At 33.0% G+C, this 24269-nt stretch overlaps 1 protein-coding gene across 1 annotated transcript; it reads left to right on the top strand.

Moving 5' to 3' along the window:
• The first annotated feature begins 1017 nt into the window (after positions 1-1017).
• On the top strand, positions 1018-22931 carry LOC114332403 (kelch domain-containing protein 3). Its single transcript, XM_028282204.2, has 6 exons — positions 1018-1547; positions 5103-5389; positions 16156-16371; positions 21647-21842; positions 21948-22115; positions 22697-22931. The coding sequence occupies exons 1-6, from the start codon at positions 1321-1323 to the stop codon at positions 22764-22766; spliced, it is 1164 nt and encodes a 387-aa protein (XP_028138005.1). The 5' UTR covers positions 1018-1320; the 3' UTR covers positions 22767-22931.
• Positions 22932-24269: the final 1338 nt, after the last annotated feature.

Genomic DNA, 24269 nt, shown 5'->3' with positions numbered 1-24269 from the left:
GTTGATTATTTGTGTTTTTTATTTTGTTTTGATATTTGTGCTAAAATATTTGCATTATAATTATCTTCAGTTTGATCCAAATTGGAACTTATTGTATTTTCCTCTATTAAAAAATTATGCAATATGAAACCCAAAGTTATTCTAAATATATGGTTATTAGTAGAACAGTAGTCCATACCAAACGGTATATTAAGTATCAATAAAATATTTATAAATAATACCTACAAAACACAAATAAATTCATCAAGACATAAATCATATGATCTCATTTTAAGCCGCCATTATGACATTTATTAGAAGTTTTACCAGCAGGTTTTACGTTTTTGCTCTTTGCGCAGAAATTGGCGCAGTTATTGTACAAGAATCTGTGCCTGACACAAATTCTTGTATCGTTTCTGATATCGTTTCTTGTATCTGTGTATGACACTATACATTTTTTTGACATATCAGAAACGATATTAGAAATGATACAAGAAAATGCATAGTGTCATACAGCCTTAAGTGATTAAATTACAATTAAAATTAAAAACATTAATTATAAAAAATATTAGTTGGTCAAAGCTGTGATATATATTTTTACCTTAAATATACTTACGTTTTAAATACTCAATTTACGTTTTTTTAATGTTCCGTAATATGTAATTATAAATTAATCTTAGCGCCATCTACACGATAATTGTGAAAGTATCTGAAGTAAGAAATTAATATTTCATCAATAGAACGTCAAAATGATTAGCAAAATCTTAAAAAAATATTTTACAATTTAATTACTTTTTAGCGTTGTAAATATTAAGCGATATCAATTTAATAATAAATTTAAAAATTACCGGTAAAAGTTGAATTATAATCCACTAGGAGCGACACCAGCGAAGCTCAGAGCGTATACACGGATTATACGACATTTGACAGAAGCTCGAAACAAATGACAATCGATGAAAAGCCCTATTCTCTGCACATGTCACTAATGTCAGTTTCCTGTCAAACTTTGTCGATTTTTGACTTTTGATTTTTTGATCGTCCATGATCGTTTAATTGCGTAGCAAATGGGAAAGATAGAAGTTGTTGTGTTTTTTATTTAAATATAAAACTAAAAACTAGATATTAGTCTACATCTACATAGTGTTGTAGTCGCGAATTTTTGTGTCGGCAATGTATATTAGATTCTCGTTGATTTTAATCGCCCTTAAATTAGAAAGTTTTTAATACAATGATATAAATATAAAAACAGATATTGTGTTATTAAAGGGACATCCTATCTAAACTGTGTCAGATGCACAGCAATTTTTGAAAGTCACTCGGAATATTTATTGGACGGTAAGAATGCCTTGGATAACCTGCTTAGAAGGTGGCCCCAAGAGAGTTAACCATGCAGCTGTTGCTGTGGGTCATAAAATTTATTCTTTTGGGGGATACTGCACTGGAGAAAACTCCCGGGAGTACACATCTATGGATGTACATGTGTTAAATACTACTACCCTTCGATGGACACAACATCCTGTGAGTGACTTACCATATTTTGAAAACGATGATATTCTTCCCTACAAGAGGTTAGTTCCATTTAAAATTTTATGTTTGATTATGTGAATTTTTCTGTTGACTTAACTCATTACCATGGATCTTATTTTATTAGAAATAACATTCACTTTTCTTTACTTTCATAAACCTACCAACTAAAATTGATTCCATGAACCTACTACCTACCTTTTTTTAACATTCTAGATTGCTCCACAATAGTTTAATTGTTCATTACCTTTTTACATACATGAATTTAACCACTACCTCTTCTATTTTTAATGTTGTAGTTCATCAAAGCCTTATATCATCCTAAATGCTCCCTTTATAGGGAAGTCAATGTAGATCAAAAACATGCATTGTTTTGTAAAAAATCAAACAAGCTTATATTTTTCCAAAACCTTTTTTGTTAGTTTATAAAATAAGTATGTTAAAGTGAAAAAAGTTCGACTCACACATTTAGCCGCTAATTGTTTATTAATTATTTAAACATTAAAAGCTGTTTTGTATAAACAATTTTAAAATATCAGTGAATTCATCATTTTGCTTTGATCAAAAATGTTTCTACATATTTTGTTTTGGATTATCTTGTATCTGTGTGAAAACTGTGGGAAATATGAAAACTTGAAAAAAGATTGATTTTAAATAATATGGTTCCACAAGCTATGCACAAATCACTTACCTTAAAATTGGTGTTCTTTAGGATTTGGTAAACTATGCAGACCCAAAGGTGACTACTCAATTCATCACTGCTCCTTTTAATGGACTCCTTCCATGGAATTCACAATGCACATACAACGCAATGGTACCATCAAATCACAAAAGCCTTCAATGGTGAAAGAACTCTCGAATTCCAAACCTTTCGTGATTTGATGGTATTGTCGCATCGCACATGCATCGTGAATTCCATGGAAAGAGTCCATTAAAAGGAGCAGTGATGAATTGAGTAGTCAGCCTTGGGTCTGCATAGTTTACCAAATCCTAAAGAACACCAATTTTAAGGTAAGCAATTTGCGTACAGCTTGTGGAACCATATTATTTAAAATCAAGTATGAAGCGAAGTTGTATCTTCTGTCCTTAAGGTACTCAACAGAGCATGTCTGTATATGATGCGCAAAGCAATTTTTGTGCTTGTGGATGAGTAAAAATTGATATTGAGCATTTATTTAAATTACAAGACACACAAGGTTATTCTGCATAATTTTTAAAGAGGGCAGAAAACAGCCACTAAATATAATTATTAAATTATCTAAAACTTATTCTACCCGAAATAAATTAAATATTAAAATGATATTCAATATAAAATAAAGAAATAAGGATTCCCGAACAGTATCTGAATCTGACATTAAATTTTTTTTTATTTATTTACATAATTGCAAATTTACAATCTACTTACTCTACACTAACATTTTTATAGTAATAAGTAAATAATTTATATTTTGTAGTATGCGTATGTTAGGTACCATCCATCAGTGCTAGCTTCTCTGTATAGTCACTCAAGTACTTAAGTCTTCTGGCCAAATTCGTTTCAATGTTCTATCTTCCAAGGGTGGATCGAATAGGGCTCTTATGAACAGATTGCCATGATGTGATTTTTGTTCTTTGTGTTTATTCAGGCTAGAGGATATTAAATCTTTTATTACAGGATTTTTAGATCTCTGTATAAGGTTAGATTTGTTACATACCAAGGTGCTCCAGATATCATACGAAATGCCTTGGAACTGAAATGACTGTAATATTTTGATATGAGATGGCTTGGTAGGTACATCCTCAGAGCTCAATCTGTAATGTCCAAATCGCTTTTACTATATATTTGTAGATGGTCAGTTTGTTTTCAAGTGATATTTTGGACTTTCTATTGAGTAGCCAGTACATATTTTTGATTTTGAGATTAAGTTGGCATATTTTTGCTTTTATGTGTGTCTTCCATGTCAGTTTCTCATCCAAGTGGAGTCCAAGATATTTTACCACAGTTGTTATGGGAATAGGATTGTTATTTATGGTAACCTCCCGTGGCTTGCTTCTTTTTGTTTGAATACACTTTGACTTTACAATTTGAAAATTCAAAATGATGGAAAATTTAATGATGTTGGGTATTGTACCCTCGGAGATCCGTGGAAAAATTTACACCCAAAATATCAAAATTCAGTTTGGCAACACTGTATGAATGTTGATAGTAACATATCCCACATAAGATAACAGAACTGTAATTTAGTCCAGACAAATTAATATATTTTTGTGCCAACAAAAATGAGATTTTTCAACCAAATAATGTTTCAAATATGATGTGCAAAATAATTTTGAATTGGTTTCTGCTAATGAGCTTTCTTTTTTTGTCATTAAAGTAGAAAAACCTTTAAATTTATTCTTTATTATCATTATTGTAAAATTCTCGTCTTATTATTTGCACTGTACTAATATCCGTCGAATAATATACAATGATTAATGCGATATTAAAACATTTTATCGTTAGCGGCTTCTGTAGTGTCTGAGACATATCTAATTTCATTGATAAAATGCGTAGTCCCACCGATTTCCACTTGAACCATATCAGTAATTTAAAACAAGATTTAAAAACTAAATTTTTTTCAGTTAAAAGGATGTATGTAATTGCATACTAACAACATGGTTTTTAATTGCAAACAACTTTTGCAAGTTGTGAAATAGGTACTTTATGGTATGGTACATTGGGGCAGGGACCACTTGTGAGCCCTTAAGGTAGTTAGACCTCCTACGGCAGATAAAGATACTTTACTCTTGAGCACTTATTAGTGCACTAAATGCTTGATTTTATAATTTTGTGTTATACAAAGTTGTCTATTATTTTTTTCCTATTTGATTAGTGCCGTAATGTGATATAGTGGATCCCAAACCCATTTTTTTTTCGTTTTTTGAAGTCATATAGGATTTTAAGAATGTCACAAATCATTACATGACATTTTAGTTAAATCTGACAGGTGTCAGAATATTTATATAAACATCAATATTTATGCAAATATTTGCCAGAATATTAATATTTAAAATATTTGAATGTACAAATAAATAAATATAAAATAAAATTTCACTACACAATGATATAAAATATTTATATTTATGTTGCTGAAAAATACTAACCTAAGAAATTACAATAATTGTCATTTTACCATATGATATTGTAAAAATATTGTCACAATCAATTACTTTTGTGTCAAATTATCGTTTATTCTCATCATTGATTGGTTATCTACCAATTATACATCTATAAGTATAAGTCCGTTTTAATATGCAAATACCTGTAAAGGAATACATAATTTTCCAAGTTCAATGTATAATAACCACAGAGGTACGTTTTTTACTGTCACTTCCAACTGTAATGCGTTAGAGAGAATTTGATAATCTGTGACACACTGAAAAAAGGGTTTGGGACGATCTATACCAGAATACTTACCAACCAATGTATCATATTGTTATATGTGGACATTTTTGTTCATATGTACTTACTATTATTCACAACCAATTATTTCAACCTTCAACATGGGTTTAGAGATTTCAATTATGTAAGAATCTGATATTTGCAGCAATAAAATTATATAGATCTACTTCTTTTTTAGATATGGTCATACTGCAATAGTGTATGGGGAAAAAGTCTATATCTGGGGTGGAAGAAATGATAGAGCCTCATGTTCAACTCTCTTCTGTTTCGATACTGTTTGGCATTGTTGGACAGCTCCTAAAACAACTGGACATTTTCCCCCAGCTCGAGATGGGCACACGGCTTGTTTATGGAAGCATTATATGATTATTTATGGTGGATATGAAGAACACTCTGATGCTTTCGCTCGAATTATATATTACTTGGATTTAGATACTATGCATTGGACATATGTCCCTATAGGTGGTAAGTACATAACTGCAATGTTATTAATTTCTTGAATTCTTATATCTTTGAGAATACTTACAGTCGGAAAAATGAAAGAATACCCATGAACGAACATATAAAACACACTGTATTTTCCTGTCACCGTGTCACAAAGAAAATTGCCCAGCGCAAGTACATGTAATAATAATTATTACATGTACTTGCGCTGGCCAATTTTTTGTATGACACGGTGACAGGAAAATACAGCGTGTTTTATATGTCCGTTCATGGGTATTCTTTCATTTTTCCGACTGTAAGTTACTAATTAAATATTAAAATTTAAAAGGGAAAATCCCAGTGTTTGGCTGTATATCATAGTTTTTATTCAGTGCTAATGTACAATCTAAGTACTTCGATAAAGTAATAAGTAAATATGATGCAAGATTTTGGCTTTTTTTTTTGGAAATGTCTAATTTCTTTGTATTTTGTGTATTTTATCAATTTGAAAAATCCGAAAAACTGAGTTTTTAGGGGGTTTTTAAGGGTTTTTTCCATTTTAGAGACCAAATCAAGGATCTTTTAAAGGTTACATATAATTTAAAGTAAAACAATCCTTTGGGACATTTATAAAAGTGGGAGAAACACGTTCAAAGCCCCAAAAAAGATCCCCCACCTTTTCAGGGTTTCTCCCATTTTTGAACGTCCCAAAGGACCGAGTTACTTTAAATTACATATAGCCTATAAAAAAACCTTTATTTGATCTATGTTGAAGTCTATAAACTGGAAAAAATACCCCCAAAAACCAGGTTTTCTGATTTTGAAGGTTTCGCACGTTAAGAAAAAATCTAAAAGAAAATTTAGTTTTTGATTAAAATACACAAAATACAAAAAAAAAAGAATGTGTGCGTACTTTGTACGCACATAAGAAGTTATACAGTAAAACCTATCATATCTGGATCAATGTGGAGACGGATCAATCCGGATATGAAAAAATCGGATATCAAGACAATTTAAAAATATGTAGCTGTAAACAGCCTGAAATTTCTACAACAGTTTATAGCATTTTAGGCATTTAGCATCAGGACTAAAATATAGTACATACATAAATTATATAGATAAGAAAGGTAAAATAGAAACCTAATCATTATAGCTGTATTTCTCGTTCATCCACGTTTTTTCTTTCATCCATTCCAGCAATCAACAGTGTCAGTAACCTTCGTCGATAGACACGTTTTATAGATTCTATAACAGCTTGGTCCATAGGCTGACAGTGGGATGTAACATTTAGGGGCAAAAAAAGACTTTATTTCGCCATCTGTTAGTTCTTCTGGGTCGGCATGAGAGGGTGCATTGTCCAACAGCAGGACTGCCTTTTTGGCAGATATGGACGGTAGAACCGTCCGGATATGACAGGTTATACTGTACTTCTATTTTTATGATTTCAATGAAACAAATATATTTAAACATTTTAATCTTAATTAATTAAATAAAATTCCTCTGAATCGAATGGAAATAATAATATAAACTATCATTCACTTTTATTAGTCCTGTCGTCAGGGGGGGGGTACAACGGCCTCCTGTATTCAGATGGACTTACCCAAGTTTTTTTTATGTATTTTGACCTGTAGAACACAAATTTTTTGGGTAACAGTTGATCCGGATGTCGATAAGATTGTTATAAACCAAGAGTTGAGGAATCACATAACAGCGATTTCTCGCAAAACAAAACATTTTTTTGTATTTTTTGGGCCATTCTAACCAAAAAATGTTCCTACAAATTTTTTCGTAGGATGCATAGTTTTCGAGATAAACGCGGTTGAACTTTCAAAAAATCGAAAAATTGCAATTTTTGAACCCGAATAACTTTTGATTAAAAAATAAAATAGCAATTCTGCTTACCGCATTTGAAAGTTCAAGTCAAATTATATCGGTTTTAATTATTTGTATTGCTAAAAATTTATTGTTTTATTATTAAAGAAAGCTATAAACACCTAGTGCTTGAGTGATGTTTTCAATGATTTCTCATTTAAAATCGAACGAGTAGGTAGATGCGGTAAAAGTGCAAGCGGGGCTATTTCTACGTAGCATGCATTAAAACGCATATATTAGGCACGGGAAACACTATGTGTCTAAAGCTTTTTTTAACAATCAAAAAATAAATTTTTAGCAATGCAAATATCCAAAACAGATATAATTTGACTCAAACTTTTAAAGGCGGTAAGCAGAATTGCTATTTTATTTTTTATTCAAAGGTTATTCGAGTTGAAAAATTTTCGATTTTTTGAAAGTTCAACTGCGTTTATCTCGAAAACTATGCATCCTACGAAAAAATTTGTAGGAACATTTTTTGGTTAGAATGGCCCAAAAAATACAAAAAAATGTTTTGTTTTGCGAGAAATCGCTATTATGTGATTGGGGATTTTTTAAAAAAAAACTTGGGTAAGTCCATCTGAATTAAGAAGGCCGTTGTACCCCCCTGGCGACAGGACTATATCTGAAATCTTTATTTTTACTCTGATTTTGAGTAAGTACTTGGAACAGTCTTTCGGACCTTTTCCTAGACGAGTAAGACGAAATGTAATTGCATATTGTAGAATCCTTTTCGCTTTCTTTATTCATCGTCTCTTGCCTTATAAATTGTAAAAGTCAGAGATAACGGATGTTACCAGAAAGTGGTTCCAAGAAAAGTTTCAGATTTAAATCATTATTTGTTGTTTTAATTTTATTTTAATAATGAATTCTGTATCTAGGACCTTTCTTGTGTTCCCACTAAAAAGATTTATGTGGTCCAACAAGTGGTATATAACAACTAACTCAACTTAAGTTGAGATTTTATCCGCCTTCCTTGGTGCTTCCTCACAGGTTGTTCTTCTTTCTTTAGTTCTTATTTTCTATTCGATATCTCTTATGAGTTTCAATTCTTTTAAATTTGTTTAAATATAGTTTCCTTTATTATTTGTGATAGAAGACGAAGCGTTTTTAAAAACATTTAATAACAGATAACGGAAAATATTTTTAAAAATAGTTTATATTTAAAAATAAGTTTTATAACATTTGTTGACATTTGTTTTTCAATGTCATCAAAGAATCTTGGAAGCCATCCAACATTTTATTAAGAAACACAGGATATCGTAAATCGTGTAATAGTCCAGGCTGTATGATCGCCCCCGTTAGGTAAATTATTCCGAATCGTTTTTTTTGCACAAACTTACTCAAAAATAGGTCTTTATAAAAAATTCATAGGGTGTTATTTAATACCGTGGTCGGAAAATTGTTTAAACAATTCTTTTTAACCAAATTTAAAAAAATTAATTTTTTCACTTCAGACAATTTTTTTAAGATTCTTTGGGACATTCTAAGCAAAAAAAAGTCTCTTGTGATTTTTCTCTAAAACAGATTGTTGTCGAGTTACACGCAATTTAAAATTTGAAAAACGCAAAAATAACCGTTTTCAAAGCTTATGCCCAGTTGCACTAACAGACTGCAAATCAGGTGATTTGCTAACTAGACAAGGCCAAAACGGCGGGTCCGTTGGGAAAAATATTCCCATGAGATTTTTTTGCATAATCACATTCGTGAGACATCCCAGAATAAGGTTCAAGAAGTCGCCCACGTGAAAAGTGGTTCAATTTTTTTTTAACAATTTTTTTAATCAAGTTGCAAAAATCAATATTTTTAGCTTGGACAATTTTTTTTAGGTTTTTTGGACGATTCTGGACAAAAAAAGGTCTCTTATAATTTTTCTCCAAGGTTGATCTTTTTCGAGTTATAAGCAATTTAAAATTTAAAAAACGCGAAAATGACCCATTTTAAGACTTAATAACTCGGTTAAAAATTATTACTATGAAAGTTAGAAAGTGATTAAATCAAAATTTAAAGCCTCCGCTACATGATCCTGAAGAAATCTGTGTTATAAATTTATTACTAAGCTGTTATTTTTAATTAATAACAATGGGCGGTTAGATCGTATTGATGCGGCTCTAAATGTGAGTGCAAGTAAGATGCAAATTGGACTGCCGGAATGGCATCTCTCTCGCACTTAGCATTTACGGCCGCCTAAGGGTCGATTCCCACTATACCTCCCGTTTACTTTCCATAACCATTCCATACACCTCCCATTAAAATTCTATTCTCACTATACCTTCAGTTTACTTCCCATACACGTTCCATACACCTTCCATTAATTTAACCACCATTCTTACTAGACGTCGCGTTTACTTTCCCCATTTAATATTCCACACATTTTGTACCGGTTTGGTAACATTTTACCCTAAATTTTTGATTCGAGTACACGTGTTTTTTCCGGCTTGATGAAAAATGTGGTCTGAAGAAAATTTAATAATAGAAATGTAAAATATACATGCGGACCAATGTAAAAAAAGGTTATTTCACATTTGTTTCCTTACCGGCGCGCCGCCGCGTGAGAAATACAAAATAAGATTTACTATTTTATTTGGGCATAAGCCACAATTCGAGTTTGAAATAAAGTTTACTTGACGTTTCGACTTTCACTTCGGAAATCGTTATCAATATAAAAAACATTCATAAATTAAAAATTTAACTTTGTTTCTGGTGAAGCAACGCAGTTGGAACGAGCAGATATATTATAATTGAGTCACCAGAAAGCGAAAAAGGTAACGCACAACTTGGAAGAACCTATAGATTTCTATCTTCGTTTCTGGTGAAGCAACGCAGTTGTAACAAGCAGATATATTATAACTGAGTCACCAGAAAGCGAAAAAGTAACGCACAACTTGGAGGAGCCTATAGTTTTCTAACTTCGCTTGTGGTGAAGCAACGGAGTTGGAGCAAGCAGATATATTATAATTGGGTCACAAGAAAGCGAAAAAGGTAACGCACAACTTGGAGGAGCCTATAGTTTTCTAACTTCGCTTGTGGTGAAGCAACGGAGTTGGAACAAGCAGATATATTATAATTGGGTCACCAAAAAGCGAAAAAGGTAACGCACAACTTGGAAGAGCCTATAGTTTTCTAACTTCGCTTGTGGTGAAGCAACGGAGTTTGAACAAGCAGATATATTATAATTGTGTCACCGGAAAGAGAAAAAGGTAACGCACAACTTGGAAGAGCCTATAGTTTTCTAACTTCACTTGTGGTGAAGCAACGGAGTTGGAACAAGCAAATATATTATAATTGGGTCACCGGAAAGCGAAAAAGGTAACGCACAACTTGGAAAAAGCTATAGATTTCTATTTTCGTTTCTGGTGAAGCAACGCAGTTGGAACAAGCAGATATATTGTAATTGTGTCACCGGAAAGCAAGAAAGGTAACGCACAACTTGGAAGAGCCTATAGTTTTCTAACTTCGCTTCTGGTGAAGCAACGGAGTTGCGACAAGCAGATATATTATAATTGTGTCACCGGGAAGCAAAAAAGGTAACGCACAACTTGGAAGAACCTATAGTTTTCTAACTTCGTTTCTGGTGAAGCAATGGAGTTGGAACAAGCAGATATATTATAATTTATTGTGTCACCAGAAAGCGAAAAAGGTAACGCACAACTTGGAAGAACCTATAGTTCTCTAACTTTGTTTCTAGTGAAGCGACGCCGTTGGAACAAGCAGACATATTATAATTGTGTCACCGGAAAGCGAAGAAGGTAGTCCCTGAAATGTTCAGGACTATATATCTTAGGATGTTTAAACGAATGGACACTAAATAGAAGAAAAAAGAATGGAACAACCACATAGCAGAATAGAGAGACACGTGTGGTCAAAATAGCAAGAAATAAATCACCAATCGATAGAAGTATCGGCCGAACAAGCAAAAAATGGAGTGACAATATTCCGTAGAGGTTATCAATCCGCCGATGAACCAGCGGAATTGCTTAAGAAGATATTGGATGAAGAAAATATTTTAATTCCTTGGCAACAGCCGCCCAAAATATTGCCGTCTTTAAATGTATTATCACTGTATTTTTTATTTTCAAAATTAAAAAGTCATGTCAGACAAGTTCTATAAATTTTTTATTGTCCAAATTTTTCTCACCATGTATTCCCCCTATCCATAACCGCTATGTATTCCCCCAATCCATACTCTACCTGACAAGTCACACCTTGTCGTAGAAAAAAATACGTGACTGAACCGCGAGGTAATAGCAATATTCACACTATCCATAGGGTATCCGAGACGTCGCGACCCTATGGATAGTGTGAATATTGCTATTACCTCGCGGTTCAGTCACAAAGTCGCCGAAAAATACGTGGCCGGTTTTGAACGCAAAGATTCGGGAATGGTAGGTAAACGTAACGGAAAGTGGGCATATACTATATGATTTGTATTTAATAATATTTTATGGAAACGGAATGCCATGCGTATTGAAAGTAAACGGGAGGTATAGTGAGAATCGACCCTAACACGTGCATGGCGCTCATTATTATTACTTAAGAATAACAGCTTAGTAATAAAATACTGACAAAAATGTCTTCATGATCTTGTAGGGGGCATTAAAGTTTGATTTAGTCACTTTCTGACTTTCATAAAAATAACTTTTAACCGAGTTATTAAGCCTTGAAAATCGCCATTTTCGTTTTTTTCAATTTTAAATTGCTTATTTGGCATTTCAATATTTCCCATTATAAATAGTTTAAATTGCTTATAACTCGAAAACGATCAACTTTAGAGAAAAATTATAAGATACTTTTTTATCCAGAATGGTCCAAAAAACCCACAGAAAAATTGTCCGGGCCAAAAATATTGATTTTTGCAATTTGATTAAAAAAAATTGGCAAAAAAAATTTGGAAACCTTTTCACGTGGGCGACTTCTTGAACCCTATTCTGGGATGTCTCACGAATGTGATTATACAAAAAAATCTCATGGGAATATTTTTCCCAACGAACCCGCCGTTTTCGCCTTGTCTAAACCGTGAACTCGAAGATGTAAATCAATGATCAATGATTATTTTTCAAACGAGTTACATGTTGCACCGTTCTACAAACCGGCAATGTATAAGTGGCAACATCGTATTAGTACAGATTATTCCATTCGAATCCAAGTTTGGTCTGTCAAAGATGATTGTCAAAGTAAGTTTTGTAAGGTTATGTTATGAAATTGAATTGCCAAAATAAAACAGTCGATTATTCAAATAACCGCAGAAAATGGGCTGGTTACTTTTGACAGTTCAAAAACTGTCACGTTACAATTGAGTAATGGTTGGTGCAACATATTTTAAAATAAACAATCCAAATCAAAAAATCAACCGTTTATTTGTTGGATGCAACTGGACATTAGTAACTCGGTTAAATATTATTATTATGAAGGTCAGAAAGTGAAATGATAAAATCAAAGTTTATAGTCCCCCCTACAAGATATCGAAGAAATGTTTGTCATTATTGTATTACAATTATTTACGTTATTTTTAATTATTAACAATGAGCGCTAAGCGAGTATTGTGGCGGCCGTCTGCGAGAGAGATGCACCATTAGACGGCCTCCTCAAAACGTTTAGCGCTCATTGTTAATAATTAAAAATAACAGCTTTGTAATAAAATAATGACAAAAATTCCTCAGGATCTTGTAGGGGGCTTTAAACTTTGATTTGGTCACTTTGTGACTTTCATAATGTTACACTTCTTGAAAGTAACTTTATTTACTCCAATACAATATTGCAAACGTTAACAACCTGACAACTGTAGACTTCTAAATCTGAATTATAACTGTTACCTAAAATGTCAAACACATAGGTATGTTTTTATAGATGTTCTGACGTTTTAGACGTGACCAGACATTCTGGGTTATTCCATGACATCTAGAACATTCTCGTATGTGACTACTTCTTTCACGTCAAGGGACCTTGTCTATGTAAGATTATTCTATAGAACTGCCGTAACAATAAAAATAATTTTTAACCGAGTTATTAAGCTTTGAAAACGGCCAGTTTTGCGTTTTTAAATTTTAAATCGCGTATAACTCGACAACAATCAGTTGTCTAAACAATTCTCTAAAAAAAGTTGTCTAAACAATTTTCTGATCGCGGTACCGCCTGGCACCCTATGCATTTGTTATAAGGACCCCTTTTTGAGTAAGTTTGTCTAAAAAAAAAACGAATCGGAATAATTTACCTAACGGGGGCAAGCATACAGCCTGAACTATAAGATATTGTGTATTTTAAAGCTTGTTTTATTTATTACATAAAACATAACACTATAAATTCTCAAACAATTTACTAGCAAAAATGTCTAATTTTTCAATGCCACTATTAATATCTTTGCCAAATTATATTGTTTTTCTGCAATCAACATGTGTTTTGAAATGTTCCTACATGAGACAATTTATTGCAGGAGTAAATATTTACTAATTTTAGTTTGTTTTTTATGGTAAATTCAAATTTTTAAAAATATAATTTTCCTTCCGATGTGACTTCCAATAATTTTTATGCATTATATATACATTGACTGTGTCATTTTGTGTATAAATAAAATGTTTATGTGGTATTAAGCCACAATTGATTGTAAAGAGAATCATCATCATTCTGTTTGCCTTATCCCTATGTGGGGTCGGCTTCCCTAATTGCATTTCTCTACACAATTCTATCTTGGGTCATATCAATGTCAATCCCCTTTACCAACATGTCCTGCCTTATCGTCTCCCCCCAGGTCTTCTTTGGTCTTCCTCTCCTACTCCTTCCAGGAATCTGCACTTCAGCTATTCTTCGTATTGGGTGATTAACGTCTCGACGTTGAACATGACCAAACCATCTTAACCTATGCTCTTGGCATCAATTGGTGCCACACCTAGACTTCCCCTAATATACTCATTTCTAATTTTATCCTTCTTTGTCACTCCACTCATCCATCTCAGCATTCTCGTTTCCGCCACATGCATTCATTGTTCCTCTTTCTTCTTCACTGTCCAACATTCAGTTCCGTATTCAGTTCCGTACATCACAGCCGGTCTTATGGCTGTTTTATAGAATTTTCCCTTCAGCTTCATTGAAATTTTTATGTCACACAACACACCACTCGCTTCTTTCCATTTCATCCATCCAGCCCTATTTCTACTGCATGCATCTCCATCTATTTCTCCATTACTCTGTAATACCGATCCCAGGTACTTAAAACTATTGCTTTTTACAATCAGTTCACCATCCAAAGATACCATTTTATTTGTAGTAACTCCATCTTTAAATGAACATTCCAAATACTCTGTTTTTGTCCTACTAAGTTTTAAACCTTTTTCCTCCAGAGCTTGCTTCCACTGTTCCAGTTTTTGTTCCAAGTCTCTTTCACTATTTCCTACTAACACGACATCATCAGCATACATTAAGCACCATGGAATGTTACCCTGTAGTTTCGCTGTTATCTGGTCCAAAACTAATGATAATAAATACGGACTAAGCACAGAGCCTTGGTGCAATCCTACTTTCACATGAAATTTATCAGTCTCTCCCACACCTGTCCTACTAGTCGTTACTCCCTCATACATATCCCTCACAATCTTTACATATTCACCAGGGATTCCTTTCTTATTGAGTGCCCACCACAGAATCTCTCGAGGAACTCTATCATATGCTTTCTCAAGATCAATGAATACCATATGAGCGTTTCTTTCTTTACTCCTGTATTTTTCCATCAACTGACTTATAATGAAAATTGCATCTGTTGTTGATCTGCCCTGCATAAAGCCAAATTGATTCTCGGATATTTCGGTCTTTTCACGTATCCGTCTATCAATTACTCTTTCCCATATTTTCATGGTGTGGCTAAGCAGTTTTATAGCCCTGTAGTTTGTACATTGTTGTATATCTCCCTTGTTTTTGTAAACAGGTACCAGTATAAATACTGCTTCTCCATTCGGCTGGCATTTGTCCAACTCCCATAATTCTATTAAATAGACCTGCTAGCCACCTTGTTCCTGTCTCTCCCAATGCTCTCCATACTTCCCCAGGAATATCATCTGGTCCTACCGCTTTTCCTTTCTTTATTTTTTGAAGGGCTTGAGCGACTTCTTCGTTTGTTATTTTGGTGACCGTTGCTGCTACTGTCTCCGTTGACTCTAGAGGCTGTCTGTCAAATTCTTCATTTAATAAGCTGTCATAGTACTTTCTCCATCTCTTTTTGTCATCCCTTTCGTGAACTAGTATTTTATTATTTTCATCTCGGATACATCTAATCTAATCAAAAAATCTTTTGCTTTCTTTGCTCTCTGTTTGGCTATTTTATATATCTTCGTTTCGCCTTCCCTGGTATCAAGTTGATCGTATAGGTTTGAATACGCTTCTGCTTTGGCTTTTGCTACTGCTACTTTCGCTTCCGTTTTCGCCACCATATAGTTTTGAAGATCTGTGTCGGATCTTGTTTCTTGCCACTTCTTATATAATTTTCTCTTCTCTTTTATTTTTCCTTGTACTTCGTTTAACCACCACCAAGTCTCTTTATCCTCAAACTTTGTTCCTGACGTTTTTCGAAGTATTTCAATAGCAGTCTCTCTAATACTACTGGCCATTTTTCTCCAAATTGTATTAGGGCTTCCTTTCATGTTCCAACATATTTTTTCTACTATTCTGCTCCTGAATAGACCTTCTTTCTCATCTTTTAGCAGCCACCACTTGATTTTTTGTGGTCCTCTCCGATATTTTTGTTTAGTTTCGCTTTTTACTTCGATGTCCAGAACAAGCAGTTTATGTTGTTGGCTTACTGTCTCACTAACTATTACCTTGCAGTCCTTACATTCACGTTGCGAATTCACGTGTCACCGACTTTTTCTAAATTTTTAAGATGGGGTTGACAAAGATACTTAATTAAACATTTTCAACACAAATTGAAATTAAAAAAAAATATGTTTTAGGACCGGAACCAACTCCACGAGATTTTCATACGACTGTCGTAATCAATGACAGAATGTATTTGTTTGGAGGAAGAGGTACCTTACATGATCACTTTGTTGGCGGAAGACAAGTGTTGTATTGTAATGAATTGTGGTATTTGGATCTTAATACTTTTACATGGCACCACTGTAAAGTCACGGGCACCGTACCAGTTGGGAGAAGAAGCCATTCTGCGTGTAAGTACATATCATTAATTTTTATTTTTTTTCTCTTCTTTTCTGACCTTTGAGAACTGTGCCCATTTACCCAGCAACATTTCTTAAAATTAACGCCTAACTAAACCTATCATACACCAAGACTATTACGAATCTAATCGAACAATCGATTGGCAGGGACAAGAAAAAAAACTTTTCGTACCCAGGGGTCGTTCAGAGTGACTAACCACAGACTAATAGTCCAGGAACCGAAGCTTTTCACCTCGCAATTTTTACAGAATGGATCGACTTGCTTGAAAATTTGAGAATAAGTAGTGGATAGTTCAAGGATCAAAATATATATGATGCCAAAAGGAGCTTTTACCATGGGGATGGTTGCCACCGCATTTCGGGGGTGGAATTTGTTTATTATATTTTGACCGCAAAAGTTGATAAAAACGTTCATTCTAAGCAAAAAATGTTCTACACATTTTTTTGATCAAATTAATAGTTTTCGATTTATTCGCCATCAAAAGTGTTATTTTATATCGAAAATATCAACGTTTTTCGATATACTTATTTACGATTCACTCAATTTTTTCCGTAGAAAAAGTTGTTTCAAACCAAATTCTTGGGAATTAAATAACCTACAATTTCTTATTTAAAATTTTTTTGTATCTCTGATGCTAATCTTTCTATACTGAAGAAAATGGTATTTTTTACCAAACTACAAAAATTTCTTATTCGCTTTTAAGTCCAGCTATTTAAAAGCTAATCATTCTAAGCCAGTCAAACTTCTAGAATCTATTACTAATACATATGTAAAGAAGAATGAATAAGGCCAATGCCTAAAAACACCGCTAAATTACATTATTATGCTTCCAATTGGATTTCTTCTTTTTTTTTTTTTCAAAAAAAAAATATTGATTTTTAACCGTAACTTTTTTTATTTTTTATCTTAGAAAGTTTGGTAAAAAAGAATTTTGTAGTAAGATCTATAAGCCTATTTATTTATTTATTTATTTATTTATTAAGCGCAACAGGCCTTGTAGGCTTAGGGCTAAAATGTTTACATTCCTGATTACATAAATAATATAATAAATAACTTAATATAACTTACATAACTTATAAAACTTATACATTTTATTTAATTACACTTCAGTCTTTTTATACACTCCTTCACCACCTCTCTCCATCTCCTCCTGTCCAATGCTAGTTCTTTCCATCTCTCAAAGTTACTTTTCTTCAAGTCTTCATACACACTGTCCTTCCATCTTTTCCTTGGCCTGCCTTTCCTCCTCTTTTGTATTGGTCTTCGTGAGAGTACCATTTTTGGCATTCGTTTACTTCCCATTCTCTCGATGTGCCCTTAGTATCGTATTCTCTGTGCTTGTCGTCGTGATCGTTGGCTCTTGATATAGTTCTTCCAATTCTTTATTGGTTCTTCTTCTCCACTGACCTTCTATTTTCACACCTCCATATATTGCTCTTTGAATTTTTCTCTCCCATCTTTCTAAAAGGTCTGTTTCTGACTTTTTGAGCATCCATGTTTCGCATGCGTATGTTACTGTAGGTCTGTAACAGTCTTATAAATTCTTATTTTTGTTTTTCTTGATACGTATTTGGATTTCAATAATGTTCGTAATGCTCCATATTTTTTTATCTCCTTTAGCCATTCTTGCCTTTATCTCCCCTTCTTCATGACCATTTTCATCTATTTTGGCTCCCAGATAAATAATTTCTTTGGCTCTTTTGAACGAGTATGTTTTTTCTCCATCTATTTGTACTATGATGTTATTCTCTTTTTCTTTTTGGATCTCTCCCATTATCATATACTTTGTCTTTTCTTCATTTATTTTAAGTCCGAATTTTTTGGCTTCTGTTATTATGTTTTTCATTAACTTTTGTAGTTCTTTTTTGCTTGTTGCTAATAGCGTCAGGTCATCTGCAAATGCTATGCATTGGTGGCCGTTTTTAAATATCGTTTCTTCCATGTTTATTCTGCTTTTCCTGATTATTCCTTCCAATATTAGATTGAATGCCGTTGTTGATAGTGGGTCTCCTTGTCGTAATCCTTCCTTGGTTTCAAACTTTTTGGATGTATACCTAATCTATTTCGTTTGTTGTGTTTTCCATCGTCATCTTTATCATCCTGACAATTTTACTTTGTATCCCCAATTCTTTCATCAGTTCGTACATCTGCTGTCTATTTACTGTGTCGTAAGCCTGCTTAAAGTCTATGAACAAAGCATATAGTACTGTGTATGTTCGGTGGTCTGTATTTCTTTTAAGGCAAATATTTGGTCAGTCGTTGATCTGTTGTTTCTAAAACCTGCCTGATATTCTCCCAGTATTTTTTCCGAATATTGACTTAGCCTTTTTCTTATACTTTGTGCCAAGATTTTGTAAACTATTTCTAATAGTGCGATGCCTCTGTAGTTTTCGCATAGCATTCTATCTCCTTTTTTATGTATAGGGCATATCCTTGCTATGGTCCACTCTTCTGGCATATCAGGTCATATATCTCACTCTGTAATCTTTTCCCTCCTGATTTTATCATTTCGGCCGATATTTCTGTTATTCCTGGGCTTTTGTTATTTTTCAAGCTCTTTATTTCGTTCTTTATGTGGGTATTTCTATTGTTATTCTGTGGATATTTCTATTGCTATCTGATCATCTTCAATTTCATGGTTTGTTTCCTTTTGTACTTCGCTCTTATTTAGCAGTTCTGTGAAATAGTTTTGCCAATTTTCCATTATTTTTTCCGGCTCATTTAGCAACAGCCCTTTATCATCTCTCATATATGGGTTGTTTTTTTGATATCCTCTTTCCATTTTTTTTGCTTCCTGGTAGAATGATCTTATTTCTTTTTTTTGAAATTTTTCTTCTATTTCTTTCAGTTTGTTCTCGTTGTATTTTCTCTTTTTACTTCTACATTTTCTTTTCATGATTTTTCTCAATTCTCTGTATTCTTCTCTAGTGCTTTCTTCGTCATTTGTGAGATTTTTTAGTCTTACCTTTCTTATTGCTTCTTGACATTCTTCATCATACCAATCTTTTGTTTTGTGTCTTCTTTTGGTTTTCGCTAGGATTGCTTTACTTGTGTTCAAGATTGCTTCTTTGATATTTTCCCATTACTTGTCTGGGTTTGACGTTTCTTGTTCCCTGATTAGTCTGTTGCTTATTCCCTGTTCATACTTCTTCTGTGTGTTGTTATCTTTTAGTAGTCCTATGTTGAATTGTTTTCCAATTTTTTCTTTTGTTTTATTGTTTTTCTTTATCTTATGCTCGATTTTGTATTCTGCTCTCACCAAGTAGTGGTCAGAGTTACAGTCCGCCCCTCTCATGCTCTTTACATTTATTACATTGTTTGCATGTGTCTTCTCTATTAAAATATGGTCTATCTGATTTACTGTCTTTTTATCAGGGGGAATCCACGTTCCTTTATATATATCTTTTCGGCGTAATTGTGTGCTTCTTATCACCATTTGCCTTTCTGTTGCAAAACCTATTATTCTTTGGCCATTATCGTTCGACACCTCATGCTTACTATCTTTCCCTATTATGTGTTCGTATATATTCTCTCTTCCGACTTTGGCGTTGCAGTCTCCCATTATTATTTTGATGTCAAACCCTGGTAATTTATCATATTCTCTTTCCAATTGCTCGTAGAATTCATCTTTTTCTTCTTCTGTGGCATCTTCAATCGGTGCGTGTACATTTATTATACTTATGTTTCGTTTGTCCCCTTTTAATCTTATTGTGCATAATCTATCTGATATTGGTTGGAATGCCATTACTCTTTCCTTCCATTTTCGCTGTATTTATAAAACCTGTTCCTAACTTTCTGGTTTCTCCCGCTTTTAAAAAATACCACGTCTTCTATTTCTACTATTTCTGTCTCCAATTGTTTTGTCTCTTGTAAATCTATTATTTCTACATTATATCTTTTAATTTCTCTAATTAATTCTTTGAGTTTTCCTGTTTCGTATGTGCCTCTTACATTCCATGTACCCCAGTTAACTTTAGTTTTATTTTTGTTATTTTTGCTTATTGCCTTCGTCGTTTCCGTCTTCTTTATCTCTGTTGCAAACTGTATCTTGTCATTTTTCGGCTTTTCTTTTTTATTGCTGTCTTGATTTGTCTTATTTCCATAGTTCGTAATCCTCTTCTTTGCATTTTTCGTCGTCATTTGTTTCCTTTCATTGCTATTGCTTAGTTTTTTGCTTTGGTTTCTACCACCAACGTTTGGTTCATTCCATCCCAGCGCCATATTTCATGATCGGCATATATTTTCTTATACTCTACTTTCACTTTTCTCCCTTCCTTTCTTAGTTCTTGCGCTTTTTGTCTGACACAATTCTGTCGTTCTTTGATAGGTCATCGTTGATATAAACTAGACCTTCTTCGCGATTTCTCAATTTGGTTTTGTTTCGCATTATTTTTCTTTTATCTTCTTCCTTTTCAAGCTCAACCAAACAAACTTTTTCTCCTAGCTTCAAAGCCTTCTCTATTTGTACATCTACTTATAATTCTGTCTGCAGAAAATTTTTCATTGTATGTTTTAGGATATCTGGGCCATTTGTATCTATGTTCAAACCATGTATAATTATATTTTTCCGCCTTTTTTGATTTTCTAAACTTTCAAGCCGTTCTTCTATTTGGTAAACTGCCTGTTTTAGTTTCGTGTTTTCTTCCCTTAATGTTATATTCTCCTGTCGTAGCTCTCTTATTTGATCTCTATATTCTTTCTGCTCTCTACGCATCTCGCTAAGTTCTCTTGATTGTTCCTTGATTTTTAAACTTACTGCTGCCATCATTTCCATAATTTTTTGTACATTATCCTACATTTTCTCCTTTCTGTAGGAGGGAGATCTGCTTATTTTTCGACTTTTGTTAAAAGCCCGTTCCAATTCTTCCTCTTTTCTCTTCTTGTCGTTTTCGTCCGTCGTGGTACCGTCACTTTCCATTCGAAATAGCTCTTCGTATTTTTTATCTTCTCTGCTCATTACAACTGGTTCGTTTCATGCGATAAAGGTCTCGTTCGGACTATCTCCTCAGATCTATAAGCCTATAAGCCTATTAATATTAAATCTTTTTAAAATCCTCATTTGCAAAAAGAGGTGATGAAAGGGTTGGTAAAGGTGGTTTTTGCATGTTATTACAAGTTTTAATTGTCAATAGCTCACTCAATTTTTGCCGTAGAAAAAAATTTTTGCAAACCAGGTTCTTGGAAATTAAATACGCTACAATTTCATATTAAAACATTTTTTCGTATCGCTAATTTTGTAAAGCATAATCTTTTATTAATTTTTAGTTGTTTATGATGAAAAAATGTACATTTTTGGAGGATATAACTCAGAGAAAGATCGACACTATAATAATATATACGAATTCGATCCAAAGACCAACATATGGAAGAAATTGAGTATAACTGGCAAAAAGCCCTGTAGACGAAGAAGGCAGGCTTGTGTGGTGGTCGGAGATAGAATCTATATGTTTGGTGGAACAAGGTAATCCTTTCTGCTGTTTCATATATTCAATATTATTTAATAAATATGATGAGACTTGTTAATTCAATATTAAACTTAAAATAATCATTGTTTTTTTATTTTTAGCCCACATCCATCAGTTTCGTCGAATAGTAATAGTAGGAATATAGATGATAAATTAAGAGATCATAGTGATATGCATGTGTTGGATTTTAAACCAACATTAAAAACTCTATGCCTTATGGCTGTTAGGAATTACAAGATAGAAGATTCAAACCTTCCACAAAATTTGAGGTAACCATGCATGCCATAATATCATAGTAATTTTCCTACTCCTCCTTCTTAAATGTTGCTTTTGTAGTAAGTTTGTTTAAGTTTTTAGAGGAACAATTAACAATTTTAATACAGCGTGTGACAAAAAGATAGGACATAAATTAAATTACATATTCTGGGACCAAAAATAGTTCGATCGAACCTAACTTACTTTATAAATGTGCACATAAGAAAGTTACAGCCCTTTGTGACATGTGACATTCTTATGGCAGGAACATCTTAAGAAAATAGCAGTGAAATTTATGCACCCCATAATTTTATGGGAGTTTTGTTCTTTGGCCTCGTAGTACTTTTTGGATAAGCCAGTTTTTATCGAAATGCAGCTTCTTTTTTAATATGTTTCATAATTTCGTACCTAACGTAGCTTATGATAAAGCTTCCTCAACACCTTTTTTATTGTTTTTTTTTTATTTTCAAAATTAGATATAAAAATGAAGTCTTTTTGAGTACGCAGTTTTATTGACTTTGCTTAGGGTTATTGATAAAAACATTTTCTCTAATGTAGCTGTATACTCTATGAAATTAATCTTGTTTCTTTTTAGAACGGATATTCACAACATGTACACTCCCAATAAAATTTTTTTGAACAGACCAAATAACTCTGCAGGATAAGATGTGTTGGATAAGAAGAATATTGTAAATATTGTTTTAGATATACAGCTATAGTACTATTTTTTTATTATTTATTAATTTTGTGATATCAGGTTTACAATTTTTTTTAAACAACTGATGCCTATTGTTAGAGATAATAGAAATAAATAGTTATTTAGCTATTTATTTGTGCGTTTGTTTTTTTAACCCAATTTCATATTTAGGCGATATACTATGTATATTTTGTTTATTAGTATGTCATTAACAAATACCACCGACCAATCTGAAAAGACATAACAGAAAACAATACAAGAGAGTTAACAAAAATAATTCAAGAAAATAAAAGTTGGTGGTGAGGTGGTTATGAATAATGTAGGCAACAAAAATATGTACAGAATAAGAAACAAAGATAGAAATATCACTATGGATAGAACCGAAATCCTCGAGGTTGTCGAATCCTTTTCATGAAATGTATGAGAGGACAAACAAAGACAATATTAGCCGCTGCCCAAAATCACAAATCAGGGATTAGAAGAAATGTCGAAATAACACCATATACAATATATTTATATTACACACCACATAATAAATTATGAAAACACAACTACATACAGCGTGTCCCAAAAGAAGAGGAACGGTCGAATATTTCGCGAACTAAACATCGTATCGAAAAACTGAAAAACACGTTTTCAACAATTTTTAAAAATCTATCAAATGACAGTAAACACGATCCCCCACTCCACCCCCTGGAACTTTAAAATCTTAAATAGAAACCCCCAGTTTTTGTTGCAGATTTGCATTCCTTCTGTAAAAGTAAACAACTTTTGTTCGAGACATTTTTTCGAATTGTCGACAGATGGTGCTATAATCGGAAAAAACGATTTATCTTGATACTATAGGTAAATTATAGAAACGGTCTAATATCTCGAGAAATTCACTTTAAAATGAAAAACCCAAAAACATGTGTTTAATATTTTTCAGAAACCTACTGAATAACACCAAACGTGACCCTCCACCCCACCTGCTTGAGGTGGGGTGGGGGGGGGGTAACTTTAAAATATTAAATAGCAACCTCCATTTTTTATTGCAGATTTGGATTCGCCATAAAAAATTAAGCAACATTTATTCGAAACATTTTTTAGAATCATTGATAGATGGCGCTATAATTGGAAAAAGACGATTTATTAGCGTCATCTATCAACAATTCTAAAAAATATTTCAAATAAATGTTGCTTAATTGTGTGGTCGGCGGACAAAAGCAGACAAGTCAATTTTTGGGAATTTTTTTTATTCATTAAAATCATCTAAAAAAATTATCTATTGCTGGAATAAAAGAGACAAGTCAAATGGTATACCTGTGGTTCCATATCAAATAGTGATCTTTTTCATACTTACAATTTTATTCATTTTAGAGATGAACTCAACCAATCAAGTCCTTTTAATCTGGTTTACATCGGCGTGTGCCTAACCAAAACATTTGACTTGACTCATTAGGTACATTTGTGGATTTATCCAGTTATCAGT

Source organism: Diabrotica virgifera, chromosome 6 (assembly GCF_917563875.1).
Source record: "Diabrotica virgifera virgifera chromosome 6, PGI_DIABVI_V3a".
NCBI classification, from domain to species: Eukaryota; Metazoa; Arthropoda; class Insecta; order Coleoptera; family Chrysomelidae; genus Diabrotica; species Diabrotica virgifera.
This window is presented reverse-complemented; position numbering and strand designations above follow the sequence as displayed.